Source organism: Falco rusticolus, chromosome 4 (assembly GCF_015220075.1).
Source record: "Falco rusticolus isolate bFalRus1 chromosome 4, bFalRus1.pri, whole genome shotgun sequence".
In the NCBI taxonomy this organism is placed as follows: Eukaryota; Metazoa; Chordata; class Aves; order Falconiformes; family Falconidae; genus Falco; species Falco rusticolus.
Genome location: NC_051190.1, coordinates 52020138 through 52046987, shown reverse-complemented (window position 1 = coordinate 52046987; position 26850 = coordinate 52020138). Strand labels below are relative to the sequence as shown.

Below are 26850 nucleotides of genomic sequence, written 5' to 3'. Positions count from 1 at the left end.
GTTTTTCAGTGGTCCAAGGGTGATGCCCCAGTTGAGGCATTCCAAGCATGATGCTACACAAAAGCATCTCCAGCTGGGCCTTTCCCTTTAGTTGAGCATCAGCCTTCACAAAATTGCCTCTTGAGAAGTCCTCAGAGGTCTCTGGAACAACCAATTCAGTCTCACCAATGAATTGAAATCTCAGGGGGTAAAAAACAATGGCAAGTCCAAAGCTGGGGAGTTGGGATCCTGTACAGTGGAGCTGTAAAAGTCTTTTCCAGCTGGGACTGATTGACAGCCTCAGGGCTAGTAAACCCATAACACTTAGAGGGCTGCTCACCCTACGCCCAGAGCTTCAGGTCCCTTGCTGCATTTTAGATGCTTTGTTAGGTGAGATGTCACCAGCCCTTATCACTCCATGCCTCAGTTCCCAGCAGCTGGTGGTAGTAAGGACACTGCTCTACCATAAACAAATGCAGAGCAGCTCAGACTTATCAAGACCTTTCCATCAGTCACTGGATCCAAAACCTTTATCCTGAAATAGGAATCCTGGCACCCTCTTGGCAAAGGAGAGTGGCCGCACCTTTTGGCTGGAGAGCCAGAGCAGCCTGACACCGGGACTGTCCACACATCTTTCTGGGGAAACAAAGTGTGGTTTGCTTGGGTTATCTGATTTTCTTACCTCTGCACTGCTCAGAAAAATTGGGAATCTTGTCACTTTTGTGGCAAATAACAGGAAGAATAAGATTTTTCCCTCTGCAGCTGCACCCAGGGGGAATTTAAAGATGTTATAGTCAACATTTTAATGACTATTTCACAGGCAGTATGGGAAGAGCTTGTTTTGGCTTAATTCAAAGGAAAAACAAAGACATTTGTATGTGTGGGGTTGGACAGGTATATACATTTGTTATTCCTATATATGAATATTTTTGAGTCTATATTTGAATAGATTAGTCTAATTTTGAGCATCTAAACACGGCTGAGGTGTGATAGTGGCACACCAGTTATTAGTACTCATGGACCAGAGTCACCAAGAATGTGTTTTGTTAGTATTACTACTTAATAATAGGTAATTAATTCTTACTACTTAGTAGCAGGTGTTTACTCATAGACATTTCTTTCAATTGTTGTGCTAAATGGCTTTCAATTAGACACTCTGCTGGGAGTCTTTCATTCTTCAGCGTCAATGGTATTGACCTGATTTCAGACAAGCCACAGTAGTTGTGAAATGGAAAGAATCCTGTTTCTGGGAAGTTCCGAGAGCTGAGTAAAAGCTGTTGGCATCCTCCTCCCAAGCACACTCCCACAGGGTGTGTTGTGCTTTATAAACCCCAGCACTTTTGCTACTGGTATGAGAAATGAAAGTAAAAAGTACTCTTTCCCTAGAGCTCTAGTCTCATGATTTGGTGTAGATCTTTCTCCTGCACTTGTTGGTGCTTTCCACCGTGGGAGGATGAGGACAGCTCTGTTTGCATCCTTGGCCCGGCTGACTGCAGCCATCTGTCTTGCTTGAGGACAATTCTGAGTACTAGAGTGAAAGACTGAACTCCAGCTTCCTCGTCCAGGGAAGGTATTCCTAGAAAGGCTTAAAAAAAAAAATAAACCAGCGCCTGAAGCTTTGAGAAAAAAGTGAGAAAACAAAAAGAGGGAGTTGGTTTTGAGAGGTGCAAGAGAATTGGGGAGACAAAGGGGAAGGAGTTAGACTTTCCCACAAATAATCCAGAAAAATACATCCCTTCTGTTGCTCTGTCCAAGTGACATCATCACATAACTGGAACAGACTTTCCTTAAACAATTTCAGGATCACAGGGTCTATACTCGGATGACCCTCCTTGCATCTGTGGTAGGAGCATGGGAAGGAGGAAAGAGTTCCTGGAAAACGCACCATAAATGTCAGTTCTCCTCAATAAATGGTCTGTGCTGACTGTAAAATCATGAGATGGCTTAGTAAGAGACGTCAGCATGCCAGGATGGCTAAGGAAGCAGAACCATACAAGTCATACAAGACTTTGGAAGTGACAAGGGTGGTAAAGGCCCTTGTCTGTTGCTGTCATGGTATCACTCCATCCCAAAGAAATTGTTTGCCATGTGGTCACAAACTCAGTGGACATCCATGTTGAAATCAGTTAATTTCCTTCCGCATGAGTTACCATGAGTCTGCAAGGTGTGTTTTGACCAGGTGGATTTTTTTGCCACTCTTCTTGTGCTGCTTGAAGGATGAGGCTTCCCCAAGGCAAAGTCTGAGCAAATGGGCTTGGAAGGGTGTCGAGGAGACCAGCTCAGCCTGTACTGTTCCCCAAGCAGCAGTGACAGGAGGTGACATTCCCAATCCTGCCCAGTATTTTGCCATGCTGATGTTTCCTCTTCCCATTCGTTTGATTGTCCCATCCTGGTGTTTACAAGCTCAGTTTTAAAAGGAGGAAGACTTCTCGTGAGGTTGATTCCCATCCTCTGGCAGCGGGATGGGGTGAGGGACAGACGTGCATTGCTTCATATGGCAGGACAGCAATGCAGAGAGCTCAGCTCAGCACCCATGCCTGAGCTCTCGAATCTGAATTCCTGCCGTCATTGCAACATCACCACGGGTAACATATGGCGGGGCGAGAGAGAGATGGGTGCTTGTCCATCACAGGGCACAGCAGAGCTCAGTGATAAGAACAGGAGCTCTTGCCAGGCTCATGTCTGGTCCCACGACAGGTGGGTAAATCTGATGCTTAGTTGCCGCCCCCCCCACCCCTCCCCGAGACATACATATGCACACGCACACCCCCCAGCTGTGTGAACTGAGCGAAGCATCTGCAGCCGGCAGAGGGACGAGCATCAGTCCCGCTGCAGCAGCCTGTGCGAGCTGCAGCCCCAGCAGCAGAGGGGGCTTAAAATCTTTCTTGTGCCTGGACCTGGCCTGTCCTTGAGTCCAGGGTCTCCTGCCATTAAATGACCTTCCTCCCCCCATCCTCTTTGCCACCCTGGTGTCCTGAGCAAACCACAGCTCCATAGCTTTTGCGATCAGCTGCTGGTGGTGGATCATGCCTCTGCTGCTTTCACTACTGTATCTCTGGCTGGGCCAACTGGCACTTTGGCTTTATTTATTTTTGAATCTTTCCAGCATTAACCTGAAAGGAAATAGGTTTCAAACCACATTTCCCCCCCCCCCCCCTAGTGTTGGAAATAATGCCTATTCAGTTAAATTAAATCCCTCAGGGCAGAAGAAGCACCAGTCCCTGCTCTGCCCCCCAGTTAGCCCCTCTTTGCAACAAACTGACCCGATGGATTTTGTTGTTGTTGTTGTTGCTGGGTTTGTATGGCTTTGTGCCCAGGCACTGACAACATGCAGGCAGGCAGAGGGTAAGAAGCATGGAGGCAGCAGGAAATTAAGAAAGGGAATTAGATTATTTGGACAGTGGACAAATCTAGCATTGCCCAAATTAGAAGAGAATAAACACTTTATCTGTATTTACTCTGCTTGGTCTCCACGAGGGAGATGCTGTAAGCTGTCACTGAAATATGGAGTGCCAGACCCTCACAGTCCAAGCACAAGTCCAGAGCAGCTTTAGGGCGTGAGGGATAACTTTGCCTGCAGTGCCAGCATCCAGAGTCAAGTGGTGGGGTCACAATCTCCTTCCTAACTCAAGAAGCAGTTTTGCTCACCGGGGAGCATGTGCCCTGAGTAACTGCAAACACCTGCATCCAAATCCAGCAAATCGCAAGCACACCTGTATTTCTTCTGTGAAATACAGGCAGACACAGGGCACGGTGAATCACCAGTAGAGCTGCAGCCTGGCAGCAGAGACTGTGCAGGGTACATTTTGTCCAGGAGAGCATGTACAAATCCCTGGTCCTTCCATAGCTGCCAGGGTTCATTTGGACCTGAGTAAACCAGCACAGCCCAGTGGCCAGGAGATGCAGGGCTTATACAAACACTCACTTGCAGAAGCGTAGGAAAACAGAGAAGACAAACTAGGTATCTAAACCCTGTCACAAAATAATTGAGAGAATCCATCCTTTCTCATCCTAAGGGAAGCAATTACACTTATAAAAAAACACCGCTCAGGATCTCAGTTCTACACCATCCCATGCTGCCAGCCCAGTACAGACCAACCTCATGCAATGCCTCATGTTCCCAATCACCCCTCCACCCCCCACCACCTTTTCCTGCTTCTGAGCAATCCCCCATTGCCACGATCTCCGGAGCGATCCAGTTTTGGCTCAGCCCATGGCAAAAACTACATCAGCTGCTGCCAAAGGCAGCTGAATCCCTACTCTGTGACATTATTTAACTGTGCCACCCTTGCCCACATGCCTGGCATCAGTACTGCGTTGTCTTCAGCCCAGCCTGATACTCTGATGTCAGCAGAGGTGCGTTCACCTGCGGCAGCTGCCGGTCTGATGTCAGATGAGACTTGGTTAGATTTATGTCCTAATTCTAACAGCTCTCTTGACCCTTACAGAATTTAGCAGAAGGGTTGCTCCATCAGCAAGGCTGGAATGAAGCTCCAGTTTCCTTCCTGCTCATGCTGTCAGCTCAAGTGCAATCTCTATTGCAGAAAAATAGACTTGGCATATGACTTTATATCACTTGCCTTGGTGTTTCAGAGTCTTCCCCCAGCTTACCTAAGGCACCACGAAAGGAAAACCTTAGAAAAGTTTTGTCGCACTCCCCAAAGCTGACTGTTGGTCTCTGTGTCCCCAGTCCATCAGGTTCACTCCTCCCCAAAAGACAGCACTATGGTCACCCTTCCAGAGACGATGACCAAAATCAGCAGGGCTGCTTTGGAGTGGGACCTGACAGCCACCTCCACCTTTGTCCCAGCCTGTTCCCATACCCTTGGGACCCACCTCCCTCTTCCCTCTGTATCACCAGCACTGATTCTTTCAGTTTCATGTTTCCCTTCTTTCCCTGCGCCCCGCTCCTGCCTGCACCCCCTTTCTGCTTCACACCTGCAGTCACCTGGTCTACTGCCATCCAAGACGGTGATCACCAGCAGCCCCTTGCCTTGGGCCTGTCGTGCGGCTGTGATGCTCTCAACCCCGACCAAGGAATCTGTTTGCCTTTAGCTATTTTTTGAGCTGCTGCCAGGGAAGTTTCACAAAAAGGATAGTGTTATTTCTGAAAATGAGTCCCATAAACAAGGATGAATATGACCTCCCCGTTGAGATTTGGGGTTTACTTTAGTGGCTGGGAGATCAGCCAGTGAAATGGAAATACCAGAAAACATTATCATAATTACCCCATGGCCTTCTCTGGGGGCAAGGGAAAGGGGGAAAAAAAAAAGCTGAACCAAAACTGATTTAACAGCCGCTGGATAGCATTGTCATTTCACCCTTCCCTGCTTGCCCTGCAGTTCTGCTTTCTCTGAACAAGGAAGGGAGAGGGAAGGAAAAAAAAAGTTCCTAGATCTTTTCCCCACAAGGAACTGGCAATAAACAGTGCCGGGAAGCAGGGAGGTGATAAACATTGAGAAAGAGGAGCAGATGGGTTTTGATTGCAAAACTGGGGAGGTCCAGGAGGAGCCCCCATCACTTCCAGCTGCACCCAGTCTGTAACAGCAGGAGTGAAGGGCAAAGCTGTCCTGCACCTACCTGTGCAGTGCCTAGCCTGCCTGCATCCCTGGAGCTCCTGAAAATGTGATGCCAAGTACGTTCAGTGCAAGAATTTATGCTGAAGCAAGTTAGGGAGGGCTCGTGAAAAGGGATTTGCTGTCAGCTCTTTTAGAGTGATTAACTTCTGCAGGGGCACCATGACCTCATAATTTAGAATAGTTGGCGGTGGGAAATGTACCTGTTTAGCAACACTATTTTTGGCTTCCCTTAGATGCTTCTTTTGCCCCCAGAGCTCATGCCAGCAAAAGCTCTTCTAAGATCTTCTCAGTGCTGCTAACATGACCAATTACTGCAGTCACCATCTGCCCAAAGGTGGGGGGGACCCCACAGCTGATCTGATTTATTTTAAGTGGTGGTTTGAGCATGGAATGAATTTCAGCTGACCTGTGTATCTGAATGCTCAGTGAGTATAAGGGGAGCTCTGGGTGAATACCTCAGAGATTTGGTAAATCTCAACCTGGATGCTCCTGGTTGGTTAGCAAGGCAGGTATGGTGTTGGTAAGTATTTAGGATGTTTATTCCTCTCTCTTGGCTAATGAGCATCTGTAGAATGTGAGGTGTTGGGCTGCAGGTGGATGGGCTTATAGCAGAGGTTCTTGGTAAAAAGTGAGCAAAATGTTGAGTATGTAAACTTTAGTGAGCTGTGGGTACGGTGCTCACTTGGATGATGTGCTTCTAGCACCTCTTATCTACTTTTTTCATGGTCCTAGCAGCAAGTGGAGAGAGCATACAGAGTCGGTTGTGCTGAGCATGCTGAACAGAGCCATACCCTGAATGTACCTGTATGTCCCTGGGTGCTCAGCACGGCGCAAGGTTTCTGTGGGTCTGTATATATATATGAAAATAGCCTTATTGAGTCAATCTTCTATCCCAACAGAGCATCCCCAGGAGCTGCCAGTTTAGGATGTTTAGAGAAAGATACAGCTTTTATGGTTATCACCTTCTAGCTTTTGGTCATCAGCAGTGTAAAACCTTCCTGCATCAGGAATTTGTATCCAGGCTATAGTGTTTAACAGCTACCGATGGATATGTCCTTCATTAATTTGTCCAATTCTATTTTGAATCCACCAGCATGATTTGCTTACATATATTGCCCTGTTTCTTTTAGACCTTCATCTTGTTCGTCCCAGGTCTCAAACTCTACAAAATTGTGCCTAACTAGCCCCCTTTCTCTGTGCCACCTGGTATCTTACAGACTCCTCTCACACCGGCATCTCCAGCCACATTTTCCCCTAACCCAAGGGGTCCAAACCCACCCCAAAGCAGTGGCTGCTTCACTAGCAGGAGTTCCCACCTGCTACAAAACTCTGCAGCCTGTACCTCAGCACTTCGGAAAATGAAGCCACTTATTTCACTGCTTAGGGATATTCAGATTCAAAAAAGTTGGCATATGCAACTGCTAATGATTTTAGCAAGGCTGTCCCACAGTATTTTTGGATCAGGTGTTGAGATTGTCAAAGAGAAAGTTTTGCCAAGTCAGATCCAAATATGTCTAATATCATAAGTGCATCTGTGTTGCAAAGAAGGTGTTCCTGTGGATTTCTTTTAACCTTTGACAGCCAGGATTGGAAGATGAGTAGGGCAACCTTGTCTTAAGAGCAGAAGATCCAGAGCAAGAAAGTCAGGTACACAGGAAAAAAAGTGGTATTGAAAGGACAAGTCCAAAGCTGCTCTACATTTTCCAGCTGTGGGTGTCTGTCCTGTCCTACCTACTGTCCCTTGAACCTGAGGCTGAGCCATGTCAGTGTCTGATCCTCTGTTCCTGAAGGGTTCTCAGCCTGGCTGACATCAGAATGTCCCAGCATGGGGGTTTGGCAAGGGATGGAAAGTGAGGTTGGGACAGGAGGGGAAGATGAGTTCAGGAGCACCATCTATCAGCCCAGTTTTACTCAGGTGTTCAATGTGAGTTATTCAGCAAAGAAGCAGAGTAGCCAGGCTGTGTAGTTTTTCTGTGAGCCTCTTGAAAATAAGTATCTCCCGCAGGTCACAGGATTTAATGAGGGGGAAAAAAATAATCTTATTCATGCCTGTTTTTACATACATGTTTCAGGCTCCTTGACCAAAGAGAAACACAGAAAGATATGTCCTAAATGTTATCTCTTGGTGTTTAAACCAGTTTTGAGGGAGGGGAGGGAATGGGGTGTTGTTTGGGTGGGATTTTTTGCAAGGGTCTGGCAGGTTTTGGATATTTAAGACTGGTAAGCAGGGCTCAGGAAAGCTGAAAACCTGGGCTGAGTTCAGAGCTCTGCCCCAGCATTTTTGCCTGGCTCTGGGCACAGCGCTCAGTGACTTATCCCCCTTTCTGGGAAGTAAAATTTATTTTCTGTGCCTGGCCTGGGGACCGTACATCCCTCTGGCTGGGGGCTGCCCTGCTCTCAGAGCATGGCCAAAGCAGCCTCAGGATGAAGTGTGCAAGGGATGAATCATGTGAAATGCCTGAGGTCAGACTCTACTCTGGATGCTATAAATCCAGACTAACTCCTCCAGCTTTGGTGGAATCACTCAGGGTTTGTGCAGATAGAAATGACAGCAGGGCTTGACCCAGAGGTTTTATGTTTCCAATTGAAGAGTTGAAATGTGGGATGTTGCCTTAAATGTGGACAGGCCAAACATCTGGAAAGGGATAGCTTTGTTTTGTATTAATGTTAACGTGGTTTTGAAGCCAGCTCCCACTTCTGAAGGATTTTTAGCATGGATTTTTTCCAAGGACATGAAAAACTAACTTCTGTTTTACTCAGAATCCCCTTATCAGATCTAGCTGTCCATCTGTGTGTCCACTACTGCACCAGCTGCTCAAACATCCACTGTTCTTTTCCATAGGAGCACACTGGGAAATTGAATTTGAGTTCACTTCTAAGCTGGATTTCATTAACCCTCGTTATGTCCTTCGTAGGAAGTCCTGCTCAAGAACTGATTGGTTTTCAGCTGGTTTAACTTACGTGCTTTCCAAAATGACTTAACATAAAATGAGCGAAGGAACCTTAATTCTGAATAGCAGTTTTGGGGAGGGCAATGAAATGTCATAACCCCCCTTCAGTCTGTGCTTCAGAGGGCTTGAAATGAGCAGCCACTTCCATGGGCAGGTTCTACAACCTGTTGACAGGTCTCCTTGTCTGCAGACCATGACTGGCTGCACAGGGTTTTGCATTCTTTCCTTTGCCTCCCTGTACAATGCACTGAGGCTTAGGTCTGCTCCATCCATCGAGATGTGGAATGTTGCCTTAGGTTTTGCGTTACAGATTTACAGTGGCCAGTCACACCAGCACAGTCAATGTGAGTTGTTTTTTTTTTTTTTTTTAAAAAATAATTTCCTTGTATAAAATGGCACTGCAGCCCTTTCTTGCTTACATTACACTTCTACGAGCGAGTGCTAAGTTCTGTACAAATCCAGAAAGGCAACATCTGCTCTTGTTGCATTTGTAGTCTGATTAATTAAGACAGACAAATGTTAGGAAAACAAGAGCAGTGATTTATCCCAACTTACTACATCACTTAATTTTCTCAGGCTACTGCCTTAACAACACCCTTGACCCAGGAGCCCTGTAAGGTGTTACATGTGGGGTTTTTGTGCTTTGAACCAGTTTTGGGGTGATCTTGTGGATAAGGATCCCCCCCCAGTCCTGATCACCTAGAGATTCTTCTGCCCTGACTGGCACCATAGAAAGAATGGGCCCAGACCTCAAAGGTTTCACAGGAGGAGTCAGACTCTGCAGGTCAGGTCCTGCAATGGAGGCTTGCCAGTAGATGGACATAGTGCACCAGCTTTTCTCACCTCCTTCTATGCTGTAAATCACAAGCACCTACAGGGTACGGTCTGCATCACCCACTCGAACCCAGGGCAGAATATGAATGTAGAAGAAGGTTAAGTATACTCTTCTTCTAGGGGAAAAACAGGGAAAGAACAAAGGCGATACCGTTCCAGTGTAGCTGGGATGGGAATGGTGAAATTTCCATCCATTCCTGCCAAACTGACCTGGGAGAAGGTTCTTCTTACTCTCAGACTTTATCCAGACATGGGGACTGGTGCTGGGTGTCTGGGCAGGATGCACAAGCTAGGTACCCAAGAAGCAGAGCAAAAAATTGAAGCATCCATATTGCATTAGATCAAAGCCCTGTATGCTATAGCAACAAAAGCATTTGTAGAAGTCTTTACCACAGTTGTACTCCCAGTTTCCTGAGACCAGCCATGCCTGGTGGGAATAGACCAGCTTCATGAAGCAAGAGTTTGCTTTTTTTGCCTTTTTTTTTTTTTTTTTTTATGACCAGCAAGTGCCTTTGAGGGCTGAGCATCACCACACAGCAGCAAACAGAGGAGGGTAAAACAGGCTCTGGGTAAAGCACCCTCCCTGTCCCCCTTCTTGTCCCATGACTTCTAGACATCTTACAGGAAAGGAAATCTAATCTTTGCAGCATGATGATGTCCACAGGCTGTTCTCCCTGAGCTTTCAGTCTTTGGGGAGCAGATGCTGTCAGCTCCCAACCCTGCCCAAGGCAGCCCCCTCCGCGCAAGTTCTGGCGTTTAGGTAGGATGTTTGTAGAGCCTGGCACTGTGTGGCTGAAGGCCTCCATGCAGAGATGGAAATAGCGCTGCACTGATGGCAGGTTGCAATTCTTAAAAGGAGTCCTTGGTACAATATTGTTTACTAGTATTTTTTTCCTCTTGGATGGTAGCCTGCAAGCTGGGGCACACCACCCCAGAACTGCCACCTGCCTGTACGTGCACATGTATGATGTGAGCAATTGCAGCGTGCGCTTCCTTTGCTGTGTGTGCAGGTGATTCCATGTAGCACCTTGTGAGAGGTGTTGCCTGGGTTGCTAATTGCTGAGCAGACTGAGATACCCAGAGCAAGGCTGGTGGAGGAAACTGCTGATGCAAAGGAGGTTTTGCATTCGGATCACCTGCATGATCTAGGAAGTTTGTGTCCTGCTGCTCTTTGTGTGCTGAGGTTTAACGTCATGTCTCCCCATCGCTGCAGGTGGATGCTGATGATGTCATCACCAAAGAGGAGCAGATCTTCCTACTGCTAAAAGCCAAGGCGAAGTGCGAACGACACCTGAAAGCCAAGGTGCCCAAGGTGCATGGTGAGTGTTCCCACAGTAACCCAGACTGCGTGGCTGGGGCTGGGCCCCTCTCTGCTCAGCCCCAGATCTTCCCCTCAGCCCCATATGCAGAGCTCAGAGCATGTGAGGCAGGCAGCTGAAGAAGGTCCAACATCGGTTTTCCAGGTTAGACTATGGGGAAAATTGTTCTGTACAAGGTGTTGGAAAGCAAACTTGTCACAGCTTCCTTCTCCTGCTCCAGAACTCCAGGTGCCATGGGGTCAGGAGGATGCAAGAGTCATGGTCATAGGCTTACAGCCCTTAGCACTACTCCCAAAGCCCAGGCAATGCATGGGAGGTAGCATCGATCATCAGTTTTCACAAGATCCTTTGCAGCAAGACACCAGTGGTGTGGGAAACAAAGAAGGGCTGTTGGAAGGATGCTTTGTTTCCTCCAACATCCCAACATACTCCCTATATTCTCCTCAAATGGGTCCAAGCTCAGCTAAGCCTCTTTCTTCCACTTCCTTTCTATTTTGGGCTGCAAAACCACTTCCAGATGTAAGGCTGGGAGGGATAAGGATGGAGAAAGCTCTCTCTCATGTGGGTAGCAAAGTAATAATCTCACATTGGTTTCTTTCATCAATTTCACATATGTTAATTATTGGTACTGGGGCTGTGTGCTAAGGCACCCTGCACCCACCCAACTCCTTCTGGGTGGGCATCCTGTCCCATCTGCCTCTACTGCCTGAGAGAAGGGGACAAGCCAGAATGCTTCCCACCTTCACCATCCCATCCTGGAGATCTCTCTTCCCACAGCCAGCACTGTGAGAATATCTGGAGACATCACCAGCAGAGGGAAAAGTCCCCAAAGCCAGCCATGATTGTGCAGCAGAGGTGCCTGCCCACCTGGTGTCCCTCTCCTGTTGGAAATGACAGCAAGGGGTCACAGAAGCCCAACCTTCATTTTATTCCAGGCCTCCTGCTTTGCATCAGCCAAAACCTCAAGCCACATCCTCTGCTGCTTCTTTGTCCTGTTCACCCAATGCCCAATTAACACCTCATTAAAAAACATATGTGCAAAGGCATTTCCTTCTGTTGTACTACGGACCACCTGCCTACCTTGGGATCTGGTGAGATCCACCAGCTGCTCTTGTTCTCACACCCTGTTCTCTGACTCTGTGACCGTCAGCATTCAGTACTCTGCTCTCTCCTTCATTGCCACAGCAGCGTTGGTGGGGCTGGGGAGATGGGCATGACTGGCAGACTATGGGCTTTCTAGCATGGTCAGTTTGGTAGAGCAAAGGCATCAAATCTCTGTGCTTTGCAGACATGCCCTTTGTCCTGTTTTGAGACCTGGTTTTGCAACTGAGGCCTGTATTAGCTCTGCCATTGACTGAAACAAAGAAATTTAATATATCTTTGTTTAGATATCTCATGGACCCAAGTTTTGGCTTTGGAAAAAGCTATTCTGAGGTGCTCAGCAATAGAAACCAGGCTCACTGCCCCATCTTCTACAGCAAATCTCTTTCCAGTCCCAAATAGTACAGCCAAGAGGAGGAATCATCTTGATGTCAATACTCACAGCAGTATATTGAAGGCTTTAAACACTCAAGGCAATCATTAGCAGTAGGTAGTTAGATCAAATTAACCCGCAAGAGGTCCAGTAATCCAAAGACAGAATGAATTCTGATGTAAGAAGACATTTCTTGGGACAGATTACAAAGTTGTGAAAGAACCTCCAGCGGCAGCCTTTCTGTGACACCCAGAAATCACTCTAGCACTTCATGGAGCTGGACAAGGAGAGAAGGGGAGATCTGAGTATTTCCTCTGTCCTTTACAATGGAAAAGAATAGGAGCTTTGCATGTTGTGTCTCTGTTTTTCTTCTTTTTTTTCTTCTTTTTTTTTCCTCCTCTTTGCATGTTGTTTCCAGTTACCTTGCATGTTTAAATCTGTGCTTGGTTTCTTACTCCAAAGAAGGAAAAAGGACAAGCCCACAATGAAGCAGGAGTTTTGGGGAGATCATGATGAAAGCACATCATACAGTCATCAAAGAATGAGACTTCCTCAGCCTTTCTTACATAGTGTTTTGTGGTGAGGGAGAAGATTTACATTCAGTTCTGCTTGAAGGAATCTGTTATTAATTCCCAGAAATGACGCTTTACTGCCTAGCGTGTCAAAGGTGAAAAAAGAGATGGAAATCCCTTCCATTAGTTCTGTTTCACTGTGTCTGAAACTACCAAAAGCGCTGGTGCAAGAGCTGGAGCTCAGCTGTTCAACCTCATGATCTGCTTGTAGAGATTCTTCTGGGACCATTGTAGCAGCCTTCAGCATGGAGCAACTCCAACAGGGAACAACCCTGCAGACAGCCCAGTGGTGTAGGATGTTTGGGAAAGGAGAAAGCTCCTGCTTAAAAACCCCTGCCTAAGTCCACAAAGAGTGGCTTTGGACTTGAGTCCCATCTCTCCAGGGAAACTCAGCCACAGGTCATAGGACAGGAGGCCTTTGACCCCATGGATGTTTCAGAGCTGCTTTGCACTGGATGCTTACACAAGCTCTGCAACAGGTGAAGGCTGCTGTGCAGCCTGAGGTCTGGGTTTCGCATCACTGCTCTGGGGTTTTGTCCTGCACCCCCCAACATTCAATGTCATAGCTTGTGGATAGAGTCAGAAGAGGACTCGGAGAGGTGCATCTGCTGCTGTGGGCACACGGGGATACTTCCCTCTCATGGCTTTCTATGAGAAATAGGGGTGTGACTTTTGCAGGTGGCCTCTGCTTCTCCAGGGACCCTTCAGAGGACCTCTTCCTGCAAACCTGCCCTCATCGACACTTCGTGTTCATACCTGGACCTGAACCAGGCTGAATGAAGCACTGTTCCTCTGCCAGCTTGGAGGCAACCAGATGGAAGGTGTGAGGAGGCAGCAGTCATGTCTCTTCTCTCTGGCAAGGAGGTGGAATCCCCTGGAACCCTGACTGCACGTTGTGGCTTGAATTGGTCCTACAGGGCACCTCTATGGCAAAGGGAAGGAGTGACTTCGGCATAAGCCTATATCCTTGATGAGACAGCTTACGTAGCTTGTGGCTGCGTGGATTAAGGCAACCAGGGCTGAACAGAGATCGGTTATGGTGACAGAGGTGCTAAGGGCCTGTGTGTGTACACAGAGGCCGGTTTTCTTATGGCCAAAAAGCATGACCCCATTTGTTATTTCAGACTCCCTTTAGCATGCAGTTATGGGCAGGGACAATGGCCAACCAGTTGACCTGAGAAAGGGCCTGTTTGGAGGAGGTTTGTTTTTCAGCTGGATCAGCTTCCTGATCTGGTTCATCGTGCAGCCACATAAACAGGAGATCCATCACAGGGCAAGGAGCAGTGCCAGGAATGAAAGGTGTCGGTGTGAGCCGTACCACATTGAGCATTACCTGCTGAACATCTGAGATTTTGAAAAACCAAGCTGATTTATCAGTGTTGCCTTCTCTCCTTGCTCCCTGCTTCACACCAAGGGGTGTATGTGTCCATTTAGTGCTGTCAGAGTCTGTCCTGTAACCGCCCTTGACCCATGCTTATCCCTGTCCATCAGAAGTTGCCAGATGCCACCTGGCAGAGGGATGCTCAGATCCTGCCTCTGCCTGGCTGTGACTGCAGCCCAGCGCTGTGATTTACTCCATAATAGTCAATGATGTGTGTTTTCAGAAGCAGTAAGGGAATTTGGGACACCTTGATTTATTTTTTTAATTATTATTTTTTTAGATAGAAAGAAATATCACATAAGCTGGCAGCAAAATTTTGTAGGGCTTCTGTCCTCATTTTTGGGAGCTGACGCACAGGGGTATTCAACACCTCACCTCCGCTCTCAAAGGAGAGACTGTGGCAGAGCCAAGATTTGGATTCTCATCCCCTTACTCTTCAGCCAAGGCAGAAGCCACAAACCACATTTCCTTTTGTCCTGGAATTCAAGGTGAGGCTACAAAGACTCAAATAGAGGTGGACAGAAACCGGTGAAAATCTTTAGACAAATCCCACTTGACTGAAACTCAAAACTCTCATCACCTCTCTCACTTTAAAGCCTCGGGTAATGTTTGGAAATGAGGAAAACAGATTTGAAATTTCCTGCAGTGCAATGGGTTCTCCTCCTTTTTTGCCCATCTCATTGCTGAGTGCATTTCACGGGCCAGTTTTTTCCCCAGTATAAACTAGCAGATTCCCACTCCGTTTAGTGCAACAGCACATTCATGCCTTTCTCCCACAGTTCAGCACTGCAACTTACTTTTTCCCCAGCTTCTAATATTAATTCAACCAACATTTTAACATGGGAAAACTTCGAATTTCAGAGATATCAGTGGGCCTAAGGGATGAGAGGTAGCCTGGATCAGCACCAAACCTTGGTTTTGGGCTGGTACCTGCTGTTCTTCTCTCACCTTCAGCTACCTGCTCCTAACACATTTCCTTGCAAACACAGGCTAAAACTGGCTACATGGGTTTACACAAGTGAAGGAGACACATTGTGGGAGGGACCCGTGAGTCCAGCACCACTACTTGCCCCCGAGAGGGTAAACGAGATTTTGAGGAGCAGGTTTCTGTGCATCGTTCTCCTGGCACAGACTTGGATTTGGTATGGAGACATGCATCAGAACTGGCTTTTTGAGTGGAAAGTGCGATCCTGCCTGTGCTTGGACTTCATGAGCTCTTCCCCAGGAAGCAGCCAGCCCAGATGAGATAAGTACCTTGATTCATGCTCCACCATCCTCTAGAAGCAGGAAGACCTTGGTCTCCCATCTGCTCCACCTAGCATTGTCCTTTTCCCTTAGCTGTTTTTTACTGTTTTGTTTTACTAAATCCACAGTTTTCTTCAGCCCACAGGATTATCAGCAAATGCCACATGCCTCCCGGTGCGGTGCCAAAAGGCAGCAGTGACCAGTGAGGTGTTAATGGTTTTCTCCCAACCAGCCTCCACCCTCATGCCTGGCCAATGCTAGCTTCATCCTTGTGCCAAAGGGCTGATCTTAACATAGCTCCAGCTGCTGAAAGTGGCCATAAAAAGCAGCACAGGAGGCCTAAAACCTGAACTGCATGTTGTGGAAAAAAAGGAAAGAGTTAATGGGAGTATGGAGAGCAGTGGTGTCCACCCATCTTGTAGAGACTGGAAGGAGATGTTTATTGCAAGGAGATTTCCAGAGGCTGGGAGGGATGTTCACTGCCTGCCTCTAGTTTCAACATTCATCTGATTCCTGCCCCATGCCCTGAAAGATCAGGCAATGAGCTGTCAAGTGGAGTATTCAAATGTGTTATCTGCTACCATGGTTCAGCAATTTCTTGTTCAGTTGAAATAAACCAGATGCAATTTTAATTAGATATGACTAAGCTGCATTGCAGAAGTTGAACTGGGGACTAAGGAGCATCATGGTGAGCAATGGACATGCCAAGCATTTCTGGAGAGTGGGAAAGCATGGCTGTTATGTATGTGATTGCTAGCAGGGTTGATAGTCCAAAGGAAAGCCCTAGCAAACTGAAAGGTAAAAAAATTGATAAAACTCTGAACTTTCTTCAGCAACAATGAACAGCTGTTCATGTATAAAAGCTACAAATTCACTTCTCTCCCTCTAAAAATGTTAAGGTTTAGTTTTTATGCTAGCTAGTGTAGGGTGAGCTTCCTCCAGCCCTCCTAGGACAGACCACATAGACAGTGTCCTCTGTCCCCTGATCACCTTCCAGGCATCTCTCGGAGCCTGAGGACCTGCTGCGGACTCTGATCCATGGGGTGACATGGGGAGACAGGGCTGAGCCAGTCCGGTGTGCTCCCACACGGCCCTGTCTCAAGATACGTGCATCATCTACCACTTTTGGCTAAGGTACTGAGGGATGGAGACTCATAATATTAAAACAAAAAAAAGCTACCAACCCAGAAACCTGTCCCCACAAGCATTTGGCTTCCTTTCTTCTTTTCTCTTTTTTTTTTTTTTTCTTCCCCTTTTTTTCTTTAAATTTAGTCTTTAGATGAAAGCCTTTTGGAAAGAACAGGAAACCCTAAAATTTCTCTTCTACATACACAAATATTACATTTCAGCCATGGTGGGCAGCCTGATGCCCACCTGGAAGTTAAACCTGGAAGGGGATGAAGTGAAATTCCCAGCCGTAAGCCATCAGACCTGACTTTTTTTTAAAATATATATTTTTTTTATCCATGAATTAAAGGCCTGTCTTTCCCTGGTTTGGAAAAGGAGATGGGACGTTTTGTGGGGGAAGGGAGGGGTTTTTTTTTATACAAACCTGTTATTAACAAAGGCCATCAGCAATCCTTTCTCAGAGTCCTAGGTGTTGCAGCTTGCCTCAAAATGACTTGTTTTTTTAATAAATAAACCTATTTGCTAGGGAAGCAGGTTATTTTTAGCTGAGAAGCTGTGTATATTTACCTAAGCTGTGTGGGTTCTGCATCCAAGTTTACGGCTCCATTGTCCCTGAAGGACCTATACCCAAGCCCAGGATCTGCTCCTGCTTTTCTCTCCAGAGGCTCAGGCATCATCTCCTGGTCATCCAGCCCGCCAGGGTCTCCTCAGCGGCTGAGAGTAGCCTCAAGTGCCTTAGATGTTAAGGGAGACAAAGGCATCCAAGGCACTCAGGACTTGCCCTAACCACATCAATAATTCGTATCTTCTCCTGCCCTTTCTCTCTTCTCCTTACTTCTGTGTTCAGTCCTTGTGACTCAGTGATGCAGGGACAGAACATTGGCTTAAATACTGTCTTGCAAACATGCAAACTGTCCCGTGTTAGCATGCTCCCAGTACAGTTTTGGTCTGGGTGCATAAGTGCACATCATCTGGGGACCAGTATGGACCAGGGGAACTTTCAAGATGGCACCACAGACAATGCTGTTCTGGGGCGTGCATGAGGGGGAGTTCAGATCATGGATATGAGCCATGCTGGACCTGAAGGGCCTGAAAATGGGCTATGGTCTGTTGTATTGACTAGTATAGATGCAATCAGTGAGTCTTGGTCAAGCCTGGGGTTTCTCATTGCATCTGCGGTTCTGGTATGCGTCTAGAGAGCACTGAAACCCTACAAAGAGACATCATCTCCCGCCCAAGCCATCTACCACAGCTGCCATTCAGGTCAGCAGATTGTGATGACCAGCGAGGGCTTGCAGCAGTTCACAGATGGCTACTCACTAGTTGTGCCTGAATTAGAGCTAGCAAGAGATAGGAAATACCAACGGCTGGCCCCTACCTGCAAAAGTTATGGGCCAAAGGCTTCCAACCCTGTTGAGAAGTGTGTGCTGAGCAGCTGTATGGGTCTGGAAATGCACAGGAGGGATAGGTCTCAGGAGTTCTGGGAGGTGTAAATGGTCCATGTGTTAGATATTTAAAGTAACATGGAGAAAGGGTGAAAAACAGTACATAGGATGTCTAAACTGAAATACTAATTATGAACCTTATTTCTATGCACACTGTAGTGATTGATATGACCAACACTATACCCTCTCAGAGGGAGATCTGGAGAGGTTTGGAAGGACTAGATGTACTCAAATGAGGAAAGAAGGATGCCTGGGCTGAGCCAGGCCAGTAGTGGCAGGTCAGGTCTTATTGGATGGGTGACTGAAGGTGATATTTCTTCTTCCATGTTGTGAACTCAGTGAGTGGACAAGAAGCATGTGAAATGGGCTAGTGATGTCAGGGTAGGCAGCTCTCTGGAGCTGTGTCGTGCTAGCTATTATCTGGTAGCAGTCATAACCTTGGGACTTCCCCATTCTGCCTTGAGGTGAGTGAAGACACATTATGACTTGAAACAGTCCCTGGCCCACGCATCTTTCCCTTCCAAAGTCCAGTTCCTCCAGGGCTGAGCACGCAAGGGGTGTTTTGCCCACTAAACGCCACTGTGCAGACCAGCAAGGGTCTCTGAGTAGTAACAGGTAGAACCTACATCCATCCACCCCCTCTCCTCACCCTCCCTTCATGCTGGCCATCCCGTGGTACCCATAAACACACACAGATGTTTAGAGATGCATGCACTGGCACAGGACACACTGCGCACGACTCTGTTGAGAGACACTGCAGCCCTGTGTCCCCCAGCTACGCATGCAAACACACTTGGATGTGTGCAGAGCATCTTTCCCCAAAACAGACACATGCTCCCCCTGTATTGCACAATGCAGGTCAACAATATGCAGCCCTTCCTACAGGCATACCCACCTATAGATCTACACATATGCATATGCAAGCATTCATACACACATGCTGTAACAACTGAGCTTGAAACTCATCCACAACGCCAAACACCCCTGTACAGAGGCACTGGCCCTCCAAGTCTCCCTTTCTCCCTCCCCTGTCCCAAAATGCTGGGTCGTTTTTTCGGTTGCTCCTCCCTGCCTGTTTCCAATCCACCAAATGTCCTTCCCGTAATAGAGTGACCACAATTGCACACCGTATTCCAAATGTGGTTTCCCTGGTGCCTTGCACAGTGCCAGAGTAAGTTGGGCAGATTTATATTCCATACCCCTAGATAAACACCTCGAGACCATGTTTGCATTTACCCATCTGCCAAGCACCCTTGCAGATGGTTTTAATGTGTTCTCCACATGCATGTACCACTTGCACAGAAATTGGGATTGAGACTGGGGGGAAGGAAAGGAGAGAGGAGACAAGGGAAAAGTAGCAGGCAGGAGAGAATAGCCCTCATTGCACCCTGTGGAGACAGTCTAAGCAGTGAGCAGGCATGGCCCAAATATGCCTTTCCCTTCCTCTCTCTTCCTCCGAAGCAACCTGCAGTGTGCTGGGATTTCTGACTAGGCTCAGGTGGGCAAGCAGAAACAAAGAACAACATGAGAGATGCCTGTGACACAGCCCTTTCCCAAAGTGCTCTGTGACTGGCCTTTCTGCCTGCAAAAGGCAAGTCCTGCAGCAATGGCATCAAAGAGTGTGTGCACTCCATCCTGAGCATCCCATATTGGCTTGTGATAATGACTATTAATTGCCATGCCCTGAGATTTCAACCCTCAAGGGCTAAGGAGAGCTGCAAGGCACATCTGTTCTAAAACTACAGTGATCTGTGCTACTATAACTACTCTGTAGTACAGTACTACTGTAAAGGAGTATTCATGACAATCCAAGCAACGGTGAGATGAATGGGTACACTATAACAGTAACCTTTAGGCACCGACACACACGCCCTGCCTGGAGGATTTTGCAGTCTAGCCTTAGAAGATGGGAAAAGATGATCTGTGATAAAACAGCATGCAGATGCAGAGAAGTAAATCAGATTTTCTGACTTCTAGCTGGCAGGTATATACCTGCCTTATTGTGATTGATATTAGAGGAACATGTCATTAACTTCTGGTTAGATGGTGAACTGACATGTTTCCACGTACTTCATCTTCTCAAAGTGCTTATTTCATGGTGGTGGTAGTGCGTCCTCTGCAGAGCTGGATGAGGAGGAACTCTCTGCTGGTGACCCAAGTCCCTGCCCCAGCACAGCCCTGGGAAGGCAGTGGGTGAAAGTAGTGTTCAGCATCATCTCTCCCAGCACATTTCCCTCAGGCTGAGGTCTGTACTGCACGGAGGGCTTTGTTGCCTGAACCCTTGGGGCTGCCTTCAGCTGAAGCTGGGGACTCGCGTGAACTGGATTGATGGGCTGAGAAGTACAAAACAGCCTTGTCGGGAATACACGGAGAAACTAGAGGAGGTGGCCCTTACTGGTGCAGGGATGTAGCAGTGGAAAGAGAGGGTCTGAGCTGTGCTGTGGCTTGGCTTGGCTTGGCTTGGCTTGAGGAAGTGATGAGCTGGGCACCTCAAGACCAAGAGATGAGAGCACCAGTACATACAGGAGCTGTGTTGGCATCTCTGTACCTAGCAAGGAGGGAAGGAGTAATCTGGAATGTTTCAAAATTTCTCTTGTCCTTGAAAGTGATTGCCTCCAGCATAAGTAAGGTGGTTCCTGAGACCTGGAGTGGAGGTAGGGAGCCAGGCCAGCTGGAAATCTGAGGTGTCTTTGGGAAGCCCAAGCGACTCTGCTGATATGAGACAGCAGCATACAGGGTACTGAAGTAGGATGAAGATGCACCGACCTGTCCCAGCACAAGGATGGCCACAGAGCTTGGTGTTACATGCAGAGGAAGCTGTGAGTGACATGATGCCCTCCTCCTAGCCCCATAATGTCACAGCCTCTATTTGCTCTAATAATACTATCTTAAAATCACTCAGGGACAATGGAATTACTGACCTCATCCCCAACATGATGCATCTAAAGAGTAGAAGCTATCTCTTAATTTATATTATAAGCTTTCTTCACTGACAGTTTACCCCTGAGGTTTTTTTGCATCATTTTCCATTTTTGTAGCTCATCTCCATTCATACTGCTTGCCAACAGGGGAAAAATCTTTCTTCTCCTTCTCTCTTCTTGGATTAAGCAGACCAAGCATTTCATTCTCCTCTGGGGCCACAAATGAAATCTTCCCACCCTCCCAGTCCTTCCCTATTGCTTTCTTTTTTTCTTTCTGTTCCTTTTCAACAAAGGGACTTAGGAGCTTTTCCTTAGAGCGGTTATCTTGTTTGACCAGCAGCAAGGACATCTCAGGACCTGTGAAGCCTCTTCTGGCAAACTACTATGGGATGAAGAAGCACAAGGAGTCTTAGAAGACAAAGCTTCAGTTCCTGCCTCAGCAGGTGGCTTTTGCCAACCTCACTTCCCTGCCCGTGTTAGGTTTGTAGTCAGGGAGTGTGGTGGCCACTGGTCTGCACTTTCTCCACAGGTACTGTGGCCTGTCTCCCTGAAGTCCTATCAAACTAGGGAGACAGAAAGGGATTCACCAAGATGAGGCACCTGCAGAGTCTCTGGAGAAGAAAAAGGTCTTGCCTTACTTTCAGCTACTCATGTCCTGCAGGACTAATGTCTATAGGACTACAGTGGTTGGCCATGTCCTGTAAACATGAGAAGCTCCAGTGCAATTCCCACCTTCCCTGTCTCCATCCATGAGAGCTACCTACAGCTCTGAATCTGGAGCAGCTTCACCCCCATACGTACATGCCTGAGAGAGAAGTGGTATCCTCCATTCAGCACTGCCTGAACGACCGATACACACCCAGAACACTTTGCATGTGGGATATGTATGAGATTTACTTGTTTTCTTAAAAGTTTATGAATTCCTTTTGACTTACATCTTCAGTGGATCCTGTTCCTTCCAAGGAAATAGATGGTTTGCATTCCCCATTCACTTGGAAGATGCGGCTTCATGTCCCAAACCTACCCACCTGTACTAATCCAAACAGCATATTTGAACTCTCAAACTATTTTTCACCAAAAAAAGAAATTTTTCAAGAGCTTTTCAATCAGCATTTAGAACAAACTGGATCCTTTCTGATTATCTCTGCTTCTAAATATTGTTAACAGTGTCTCAGGAGAGACTGGCTTATTTTTAGCATGTCAAAAGCACACTACTTACGGGTGGTAGATTTTTTTTTTCTAATGACAGCTTCTAAAAAGGGTTGAAAAAATGGATTTTATTTTTTATTTTAAAATATAGCCATCAGAAAAATTGTCAGCTTGTGGATTTTTTATTAATTTCCTGAAACTCCTCACCATTTTTCAGATTTCTTCTTGTAATTCAGTGTGGATCTCTTTTTTGAGAAGTGACCAGGAGAAAAGGAAAACAACAGAGAGAAGCCAAGTTGTTAGTACTGTTAATATTTTTATAAACCAAGAAAAAAAACGTTTAGAGGAAATATTTGGGAAAACAAACAAGAAGCAAAGTCTTGTTTGGATTCCAGCACAATACCAATGGAATATATGGTATTTTCCCTCCCCATTTTATCATCAGCTCAGCTGTTCTGTTAAGTGACCTCTACAGTGAGTAAAATAGGAGAGAGTTGGAGGCAGAAGGTGCAGTATTTGGTCCTGGGTATCACATCGGTGGTCTCAAGCTGGTGAAATTAATGGCAGAGGTGCCACATGGCTGTGCAGACCAGAGGATACGGCGGGTGGAGTGAGCGAGAAAGGAAGGAATGTGGGGAATCAGAGTAGTTTTGGTTGGAAGGGACTTTTAAAGGTTGTATAGTGCAACCCCCCTGCAATGAAGGGGGACAACAACTCAATCAGGCTGCTCAGAGCCCCATCCAATCTGGCCTTGAACATTTCCAGGGATGGGGCATCTACCACCACCCTGGGCAACCTGTGCCTGTGTCTCACCACCTTCCCAGTAAAAAAATTTCACCCTTACAACTAACCTGAATCTCCTTTCTTTTAGTTTAAAACCATTCACCCCTGTCCTATCAGAAGGCCAGTGGTTTGCCTTCTTAGATGGAAGGAATGGAGGTACCAAAGATAGGAGTGAGAGAAGGATGGTGAGGCTCTTCTCTGGGACACAGAGTGGAGAAACAGCTTTTGGCTGCATTAAAACCCAGGAATGTGGATCCAACAGTCACAAAGTGTGGCTGGTCCTGACGTCAGTCAATATTTCCATTTGAAAAATGTTTTCCAAGAGTTTCAGTCAATGTAGGAACTTCTCCATTTGTTCTGAAACCAGGAGGTCCAGAGGCACCTGGCTCAACATGCGGGTGTTCCCCGCCCAGCCTTCCCCTACCACAAACTAATAACTGCAGTCCTCTTCCCAAACCAGCTCCCCTCCGCTTGCCCCCACGGCTACCTGGACTGGCAAGGAACAGCCATGCTGTGCCTAACTGTAAGCTGTGCTCGTGCCAGCTGGCTGCCCAGCCAGCCAGGTGACAGCTGCCAATGGTCACCTGCCCTTCCCTCTGCTGATCATCAGCCACCACAAAACTGGCAGGGGAGAAAGGATGACTGAGATTTGGATGAAATGGGTTTTCCAAGCATTGAGAGGGCAGAGACAGGGGATGCTGTAGAGGTGGGGAGGAGGTTAAAGAGGTTTCTCTGTGTTGTAAGGGTCCATGATAACTATGACGGATTCATTTGTGTCTTTTCTTGGGGACTCAGATGCTTTCTGAAGATCGAGTCCCAACAGATCCTTAACAGCTTTAATGAATCAATTCTACAGGTCAATGCACAGAGGCATGGAAAGATTTCAGATGCAATGAGAGGCAGCAAAGATGATCGTATCTTTTCTAATTTCTGGGGCAGCTGATGGCTCCAAAAATTGTCCACATGATAAAGCAGCAGTCCAGAGGTGTCCCGACACTGGTTTCCACTGTTTCCTGCGTAGAGCCTTCAACCCTCTGCTTTTTGGGAGGATTGTGGGGATCAAAATACCCCAAAAGAACTAATTGCATAACCTGTTATCCAGAAACCGTCAGTTCCCTTTTGAATGAGCCCATTGCAAATGTGTGTCTGTGTGTGTTTACAGCATGAGGGTGTACCCACCAGATACTTTTCCACATTAATATTTTCTGGACAAATATTGCAGCATGATACTAAATGAAACTACTTACAAGTGAAGGATGACCTTTGCAAGTCATTCTGAAGCTCTTAGAAAAGTGGAAGGTTTTTCTCCCAGCATTGACATTTGGACATTTTTCCTCCCCAATGTTGTTTCTTCACAGCTTACCCAAAGCTTACCCAAATTTATTTATTTTGTAAAAAGAATTGGTTTTATTTTAAGACCACTTTGACGACTAAATGAAATCTTTATTTACTTTTTTGTCTGGAAAGAAACCTCAGAGACAATAACATTTTGTCCTAATCCAAATTTTGTGGGGGACTTTTTTTTCCCCTCCCATTTTCTTTTGATCCTTTGTTGTGGTTTCAGAGAACTGAAAAATAAATAAACTGTTTTTCACAGTGTAAGTAATCCTGCAACATAATGAGCCAAAGGGAAGGGCTTTCCCTGTGTTCATGAATAAGAAAAGTAGTATTATTCTTCCTCTAATGTGACTGGAAGCAGAGAAAAATGCAATAAACTTCCTCCTCCTCTTCGTCACATTGATGCTGAGGAACTCTAGTTCCTCTGCCCTCACTCCCAGTTAGTGTTTCAGGAGATAGGCAGGGATTAGTCTGGTCCTTTTCATCAGCACTGAATTAAAGATAAGAAATCAGCTGTTAGGGGATGACTTTTCCTGTTGTTTTTCATGTCCTTAAATACCAGCAAACTGAATTGATCACTGTGAGCTCTGACCCTGGAGGGCACCATCCCAGCCCTTAAGGCAATCCCAGGTCTTTAAAGCAATCCTGGGTTCTTATTTAATCTTGTGAAAGTACATTCATTCTAAAGGTTCAATTCTTGTTTGGTTGAAAGATTGCTAAGGAACTAGCTTTGATACTAATGAAACATGCTGAGATCTTGGCCGTGTTTACCATTTCTTTGCTAGTGGAGCTCTTTTGCAGATAAGAGCAGGCTGTTCTGTTTTATTTCGATTCACATGTAAGTCCTCTCTGTCAGACACTTTATATGCTGTTAATAAACACGGGCTGCCATCGGTATGGTGGGCAGACACTGCTCTGAAGGTGAAGTGGGACAGATTCACTCATTTTTCCTTTTCACTTCAAATACTCTACTGCAGCTGGATTTTAACCGATTAACACAGCCCAACTCAAAGGCGTAGGTAAGCATCAGGTTAGGTCTGGGCGCACAGTCCTTCCCCAGGGATGGGAAATGCAGCCCATGTTGAACATCCATGTCTGAATGAGAGCTTGCTCCCACGTAGGACTGGGAGCTTATGGATCAAAAGCTGCAGAAATGGGTGGCTGATAAACTGAGAGGATGTAAGTGTTGGGGAACAGGGTTTGACTTCCCTCTTTTTAACGTAGTGTTGATAATGAGGTCAGTTCCCAGAGCTTATAAGAAGCCTGGAGGATTCCTCAGCCCTTCTAAGTATGGATAAATTCTGACTTTGTCCCCCACAGACTTAACGAACAGATGATAAGGAAGGTGAGACTGCCAGGAGGGTGGGCAGCCCATCTCCCAGGGCAGTCTGCCTCCATCACTGGTACCTCGGCTGCCTCAGAGCCCGGTGGCAAACCGTGCAGGCTGCAGAGCTGCTTGATGACCCTCTTAGCCTACATGCTCATGTAGGACATGATGCTGGAGCCCTTGAATGATCGGCTGGTACCTTCATTTGCAAAGAGAGAACCAAAGCTTCTCATAATTACGGGTCAATAGAAGACCTGCTTAATTACTTCTCCAGTTCTGGAGAGTTGCAAAATGACAAAGAACTTTAAATATATACTTATATACTTACTAGTTTTCTGAAGAAAGTTTAGGGGCAAAAGGCAGGCATAAAATGTGGGAAAGGACTTCTTTCTTGGTTTGCATCTCTGGTTTTCCTTAAGTTAAGCACAGAAGCCAGAGCTATCTGCTGATAAATAACCGAGGGAAGTGGGAGCTCTGTGTATGGGGGAGGCAGGATTTCTCCTTCAAGGCTATTTTAGCTTTCTTCAATGAACAGAAAGGGAGAACAGAGGTGATTTAAAGAAAAATTCTGTAACAACTACCCCACCACTCCCTTCTCAAAAAGGTTGGGAAGTAGCAGTGAGCCTAGCAAAGTGGTATAACAGAGATAAACTGTTCCCCGGATATTTGCATTCCCAAGGCGACGGGCTCATGTGACTCCTCCACCTGCCCATTCTCTTTCTGCTCGTTTTCTGAAAACCTGTGACTGAGCGAAGGGCAGAAATCAAAAATAGTAAGTGCTGAGGAAAGCTAGGAAAACTCAACCATTATATACATGGTGCTTGGCAGCAGGTGACTGGTCAGTCGGTGTGCGTGCCCCGGCAATTAGCAGGGGCATGGCTCCAGATCAAATCACAGGGAAATGGGAAGCTGGGACCAGTGAAGTCATAGGCGAAAAGGATGTCAAATGGGAAAGGATGCAAATATTTAGGAAAGAGAAATGCCATCATTTTACTCCTTACAAAGCAAGATAATGAAATATTCTCTATTTACAGTTGGAAACATTGCCACAGATATATCTCTAAAGATTCTCACCAGTTCTCAGTGTTACTTAAAAGCGCACTGAAATTCCACCAAAAAAAAAAAGCAGCAAAGCATCACAGTATAGCATAGGACTGGCTGATGTATAATTAGTTAAAATTGCAGCTGAATTTGAATTAATGGTTCGTAGGCATTAAATCACAGCAAGTCTACTCTGTGGGCATGAGTATCTTGCAGGGAAGCCTGAACTGGTAACTCTGAGCCTCACAATGACATAGCCACAGCACAAGCTCTCTCCTTGGTAGCCTAGGCTCAAATCTGTGCTGCCCTGTCAGGGTTATACCCAGCCAAGCTCCCTTGGGCATCTCCAGGTTGCCCGTCAGCCTCAGCCTACAGAGTCCTGAG

At 46.6% G+C, this 26850-nt stretch overlaps 1 protein-coding gene across 1 annotated transcript in view; it reads left to right on the top strand.

Moving 5' to 3' along the window:
- Positions 1 to 26850, top strand: part of PTH1R (parathyroid hormone 1 receptor) — a 120590-nt gene that overhangs the window by 52121 nt on the left and 41619 nt on the right. Inside the window, exon 2 of the mRNA XM_037387337.1 lies at positions 10557 to 10662. Within this exon, the coding sequence (XP_037243234.1) occupies positions 10557 to 10662 (106 nt within the window). The remainder of the gene's footprint in view (positions 1 to 10556; positions 10663 to 26850) is intronic.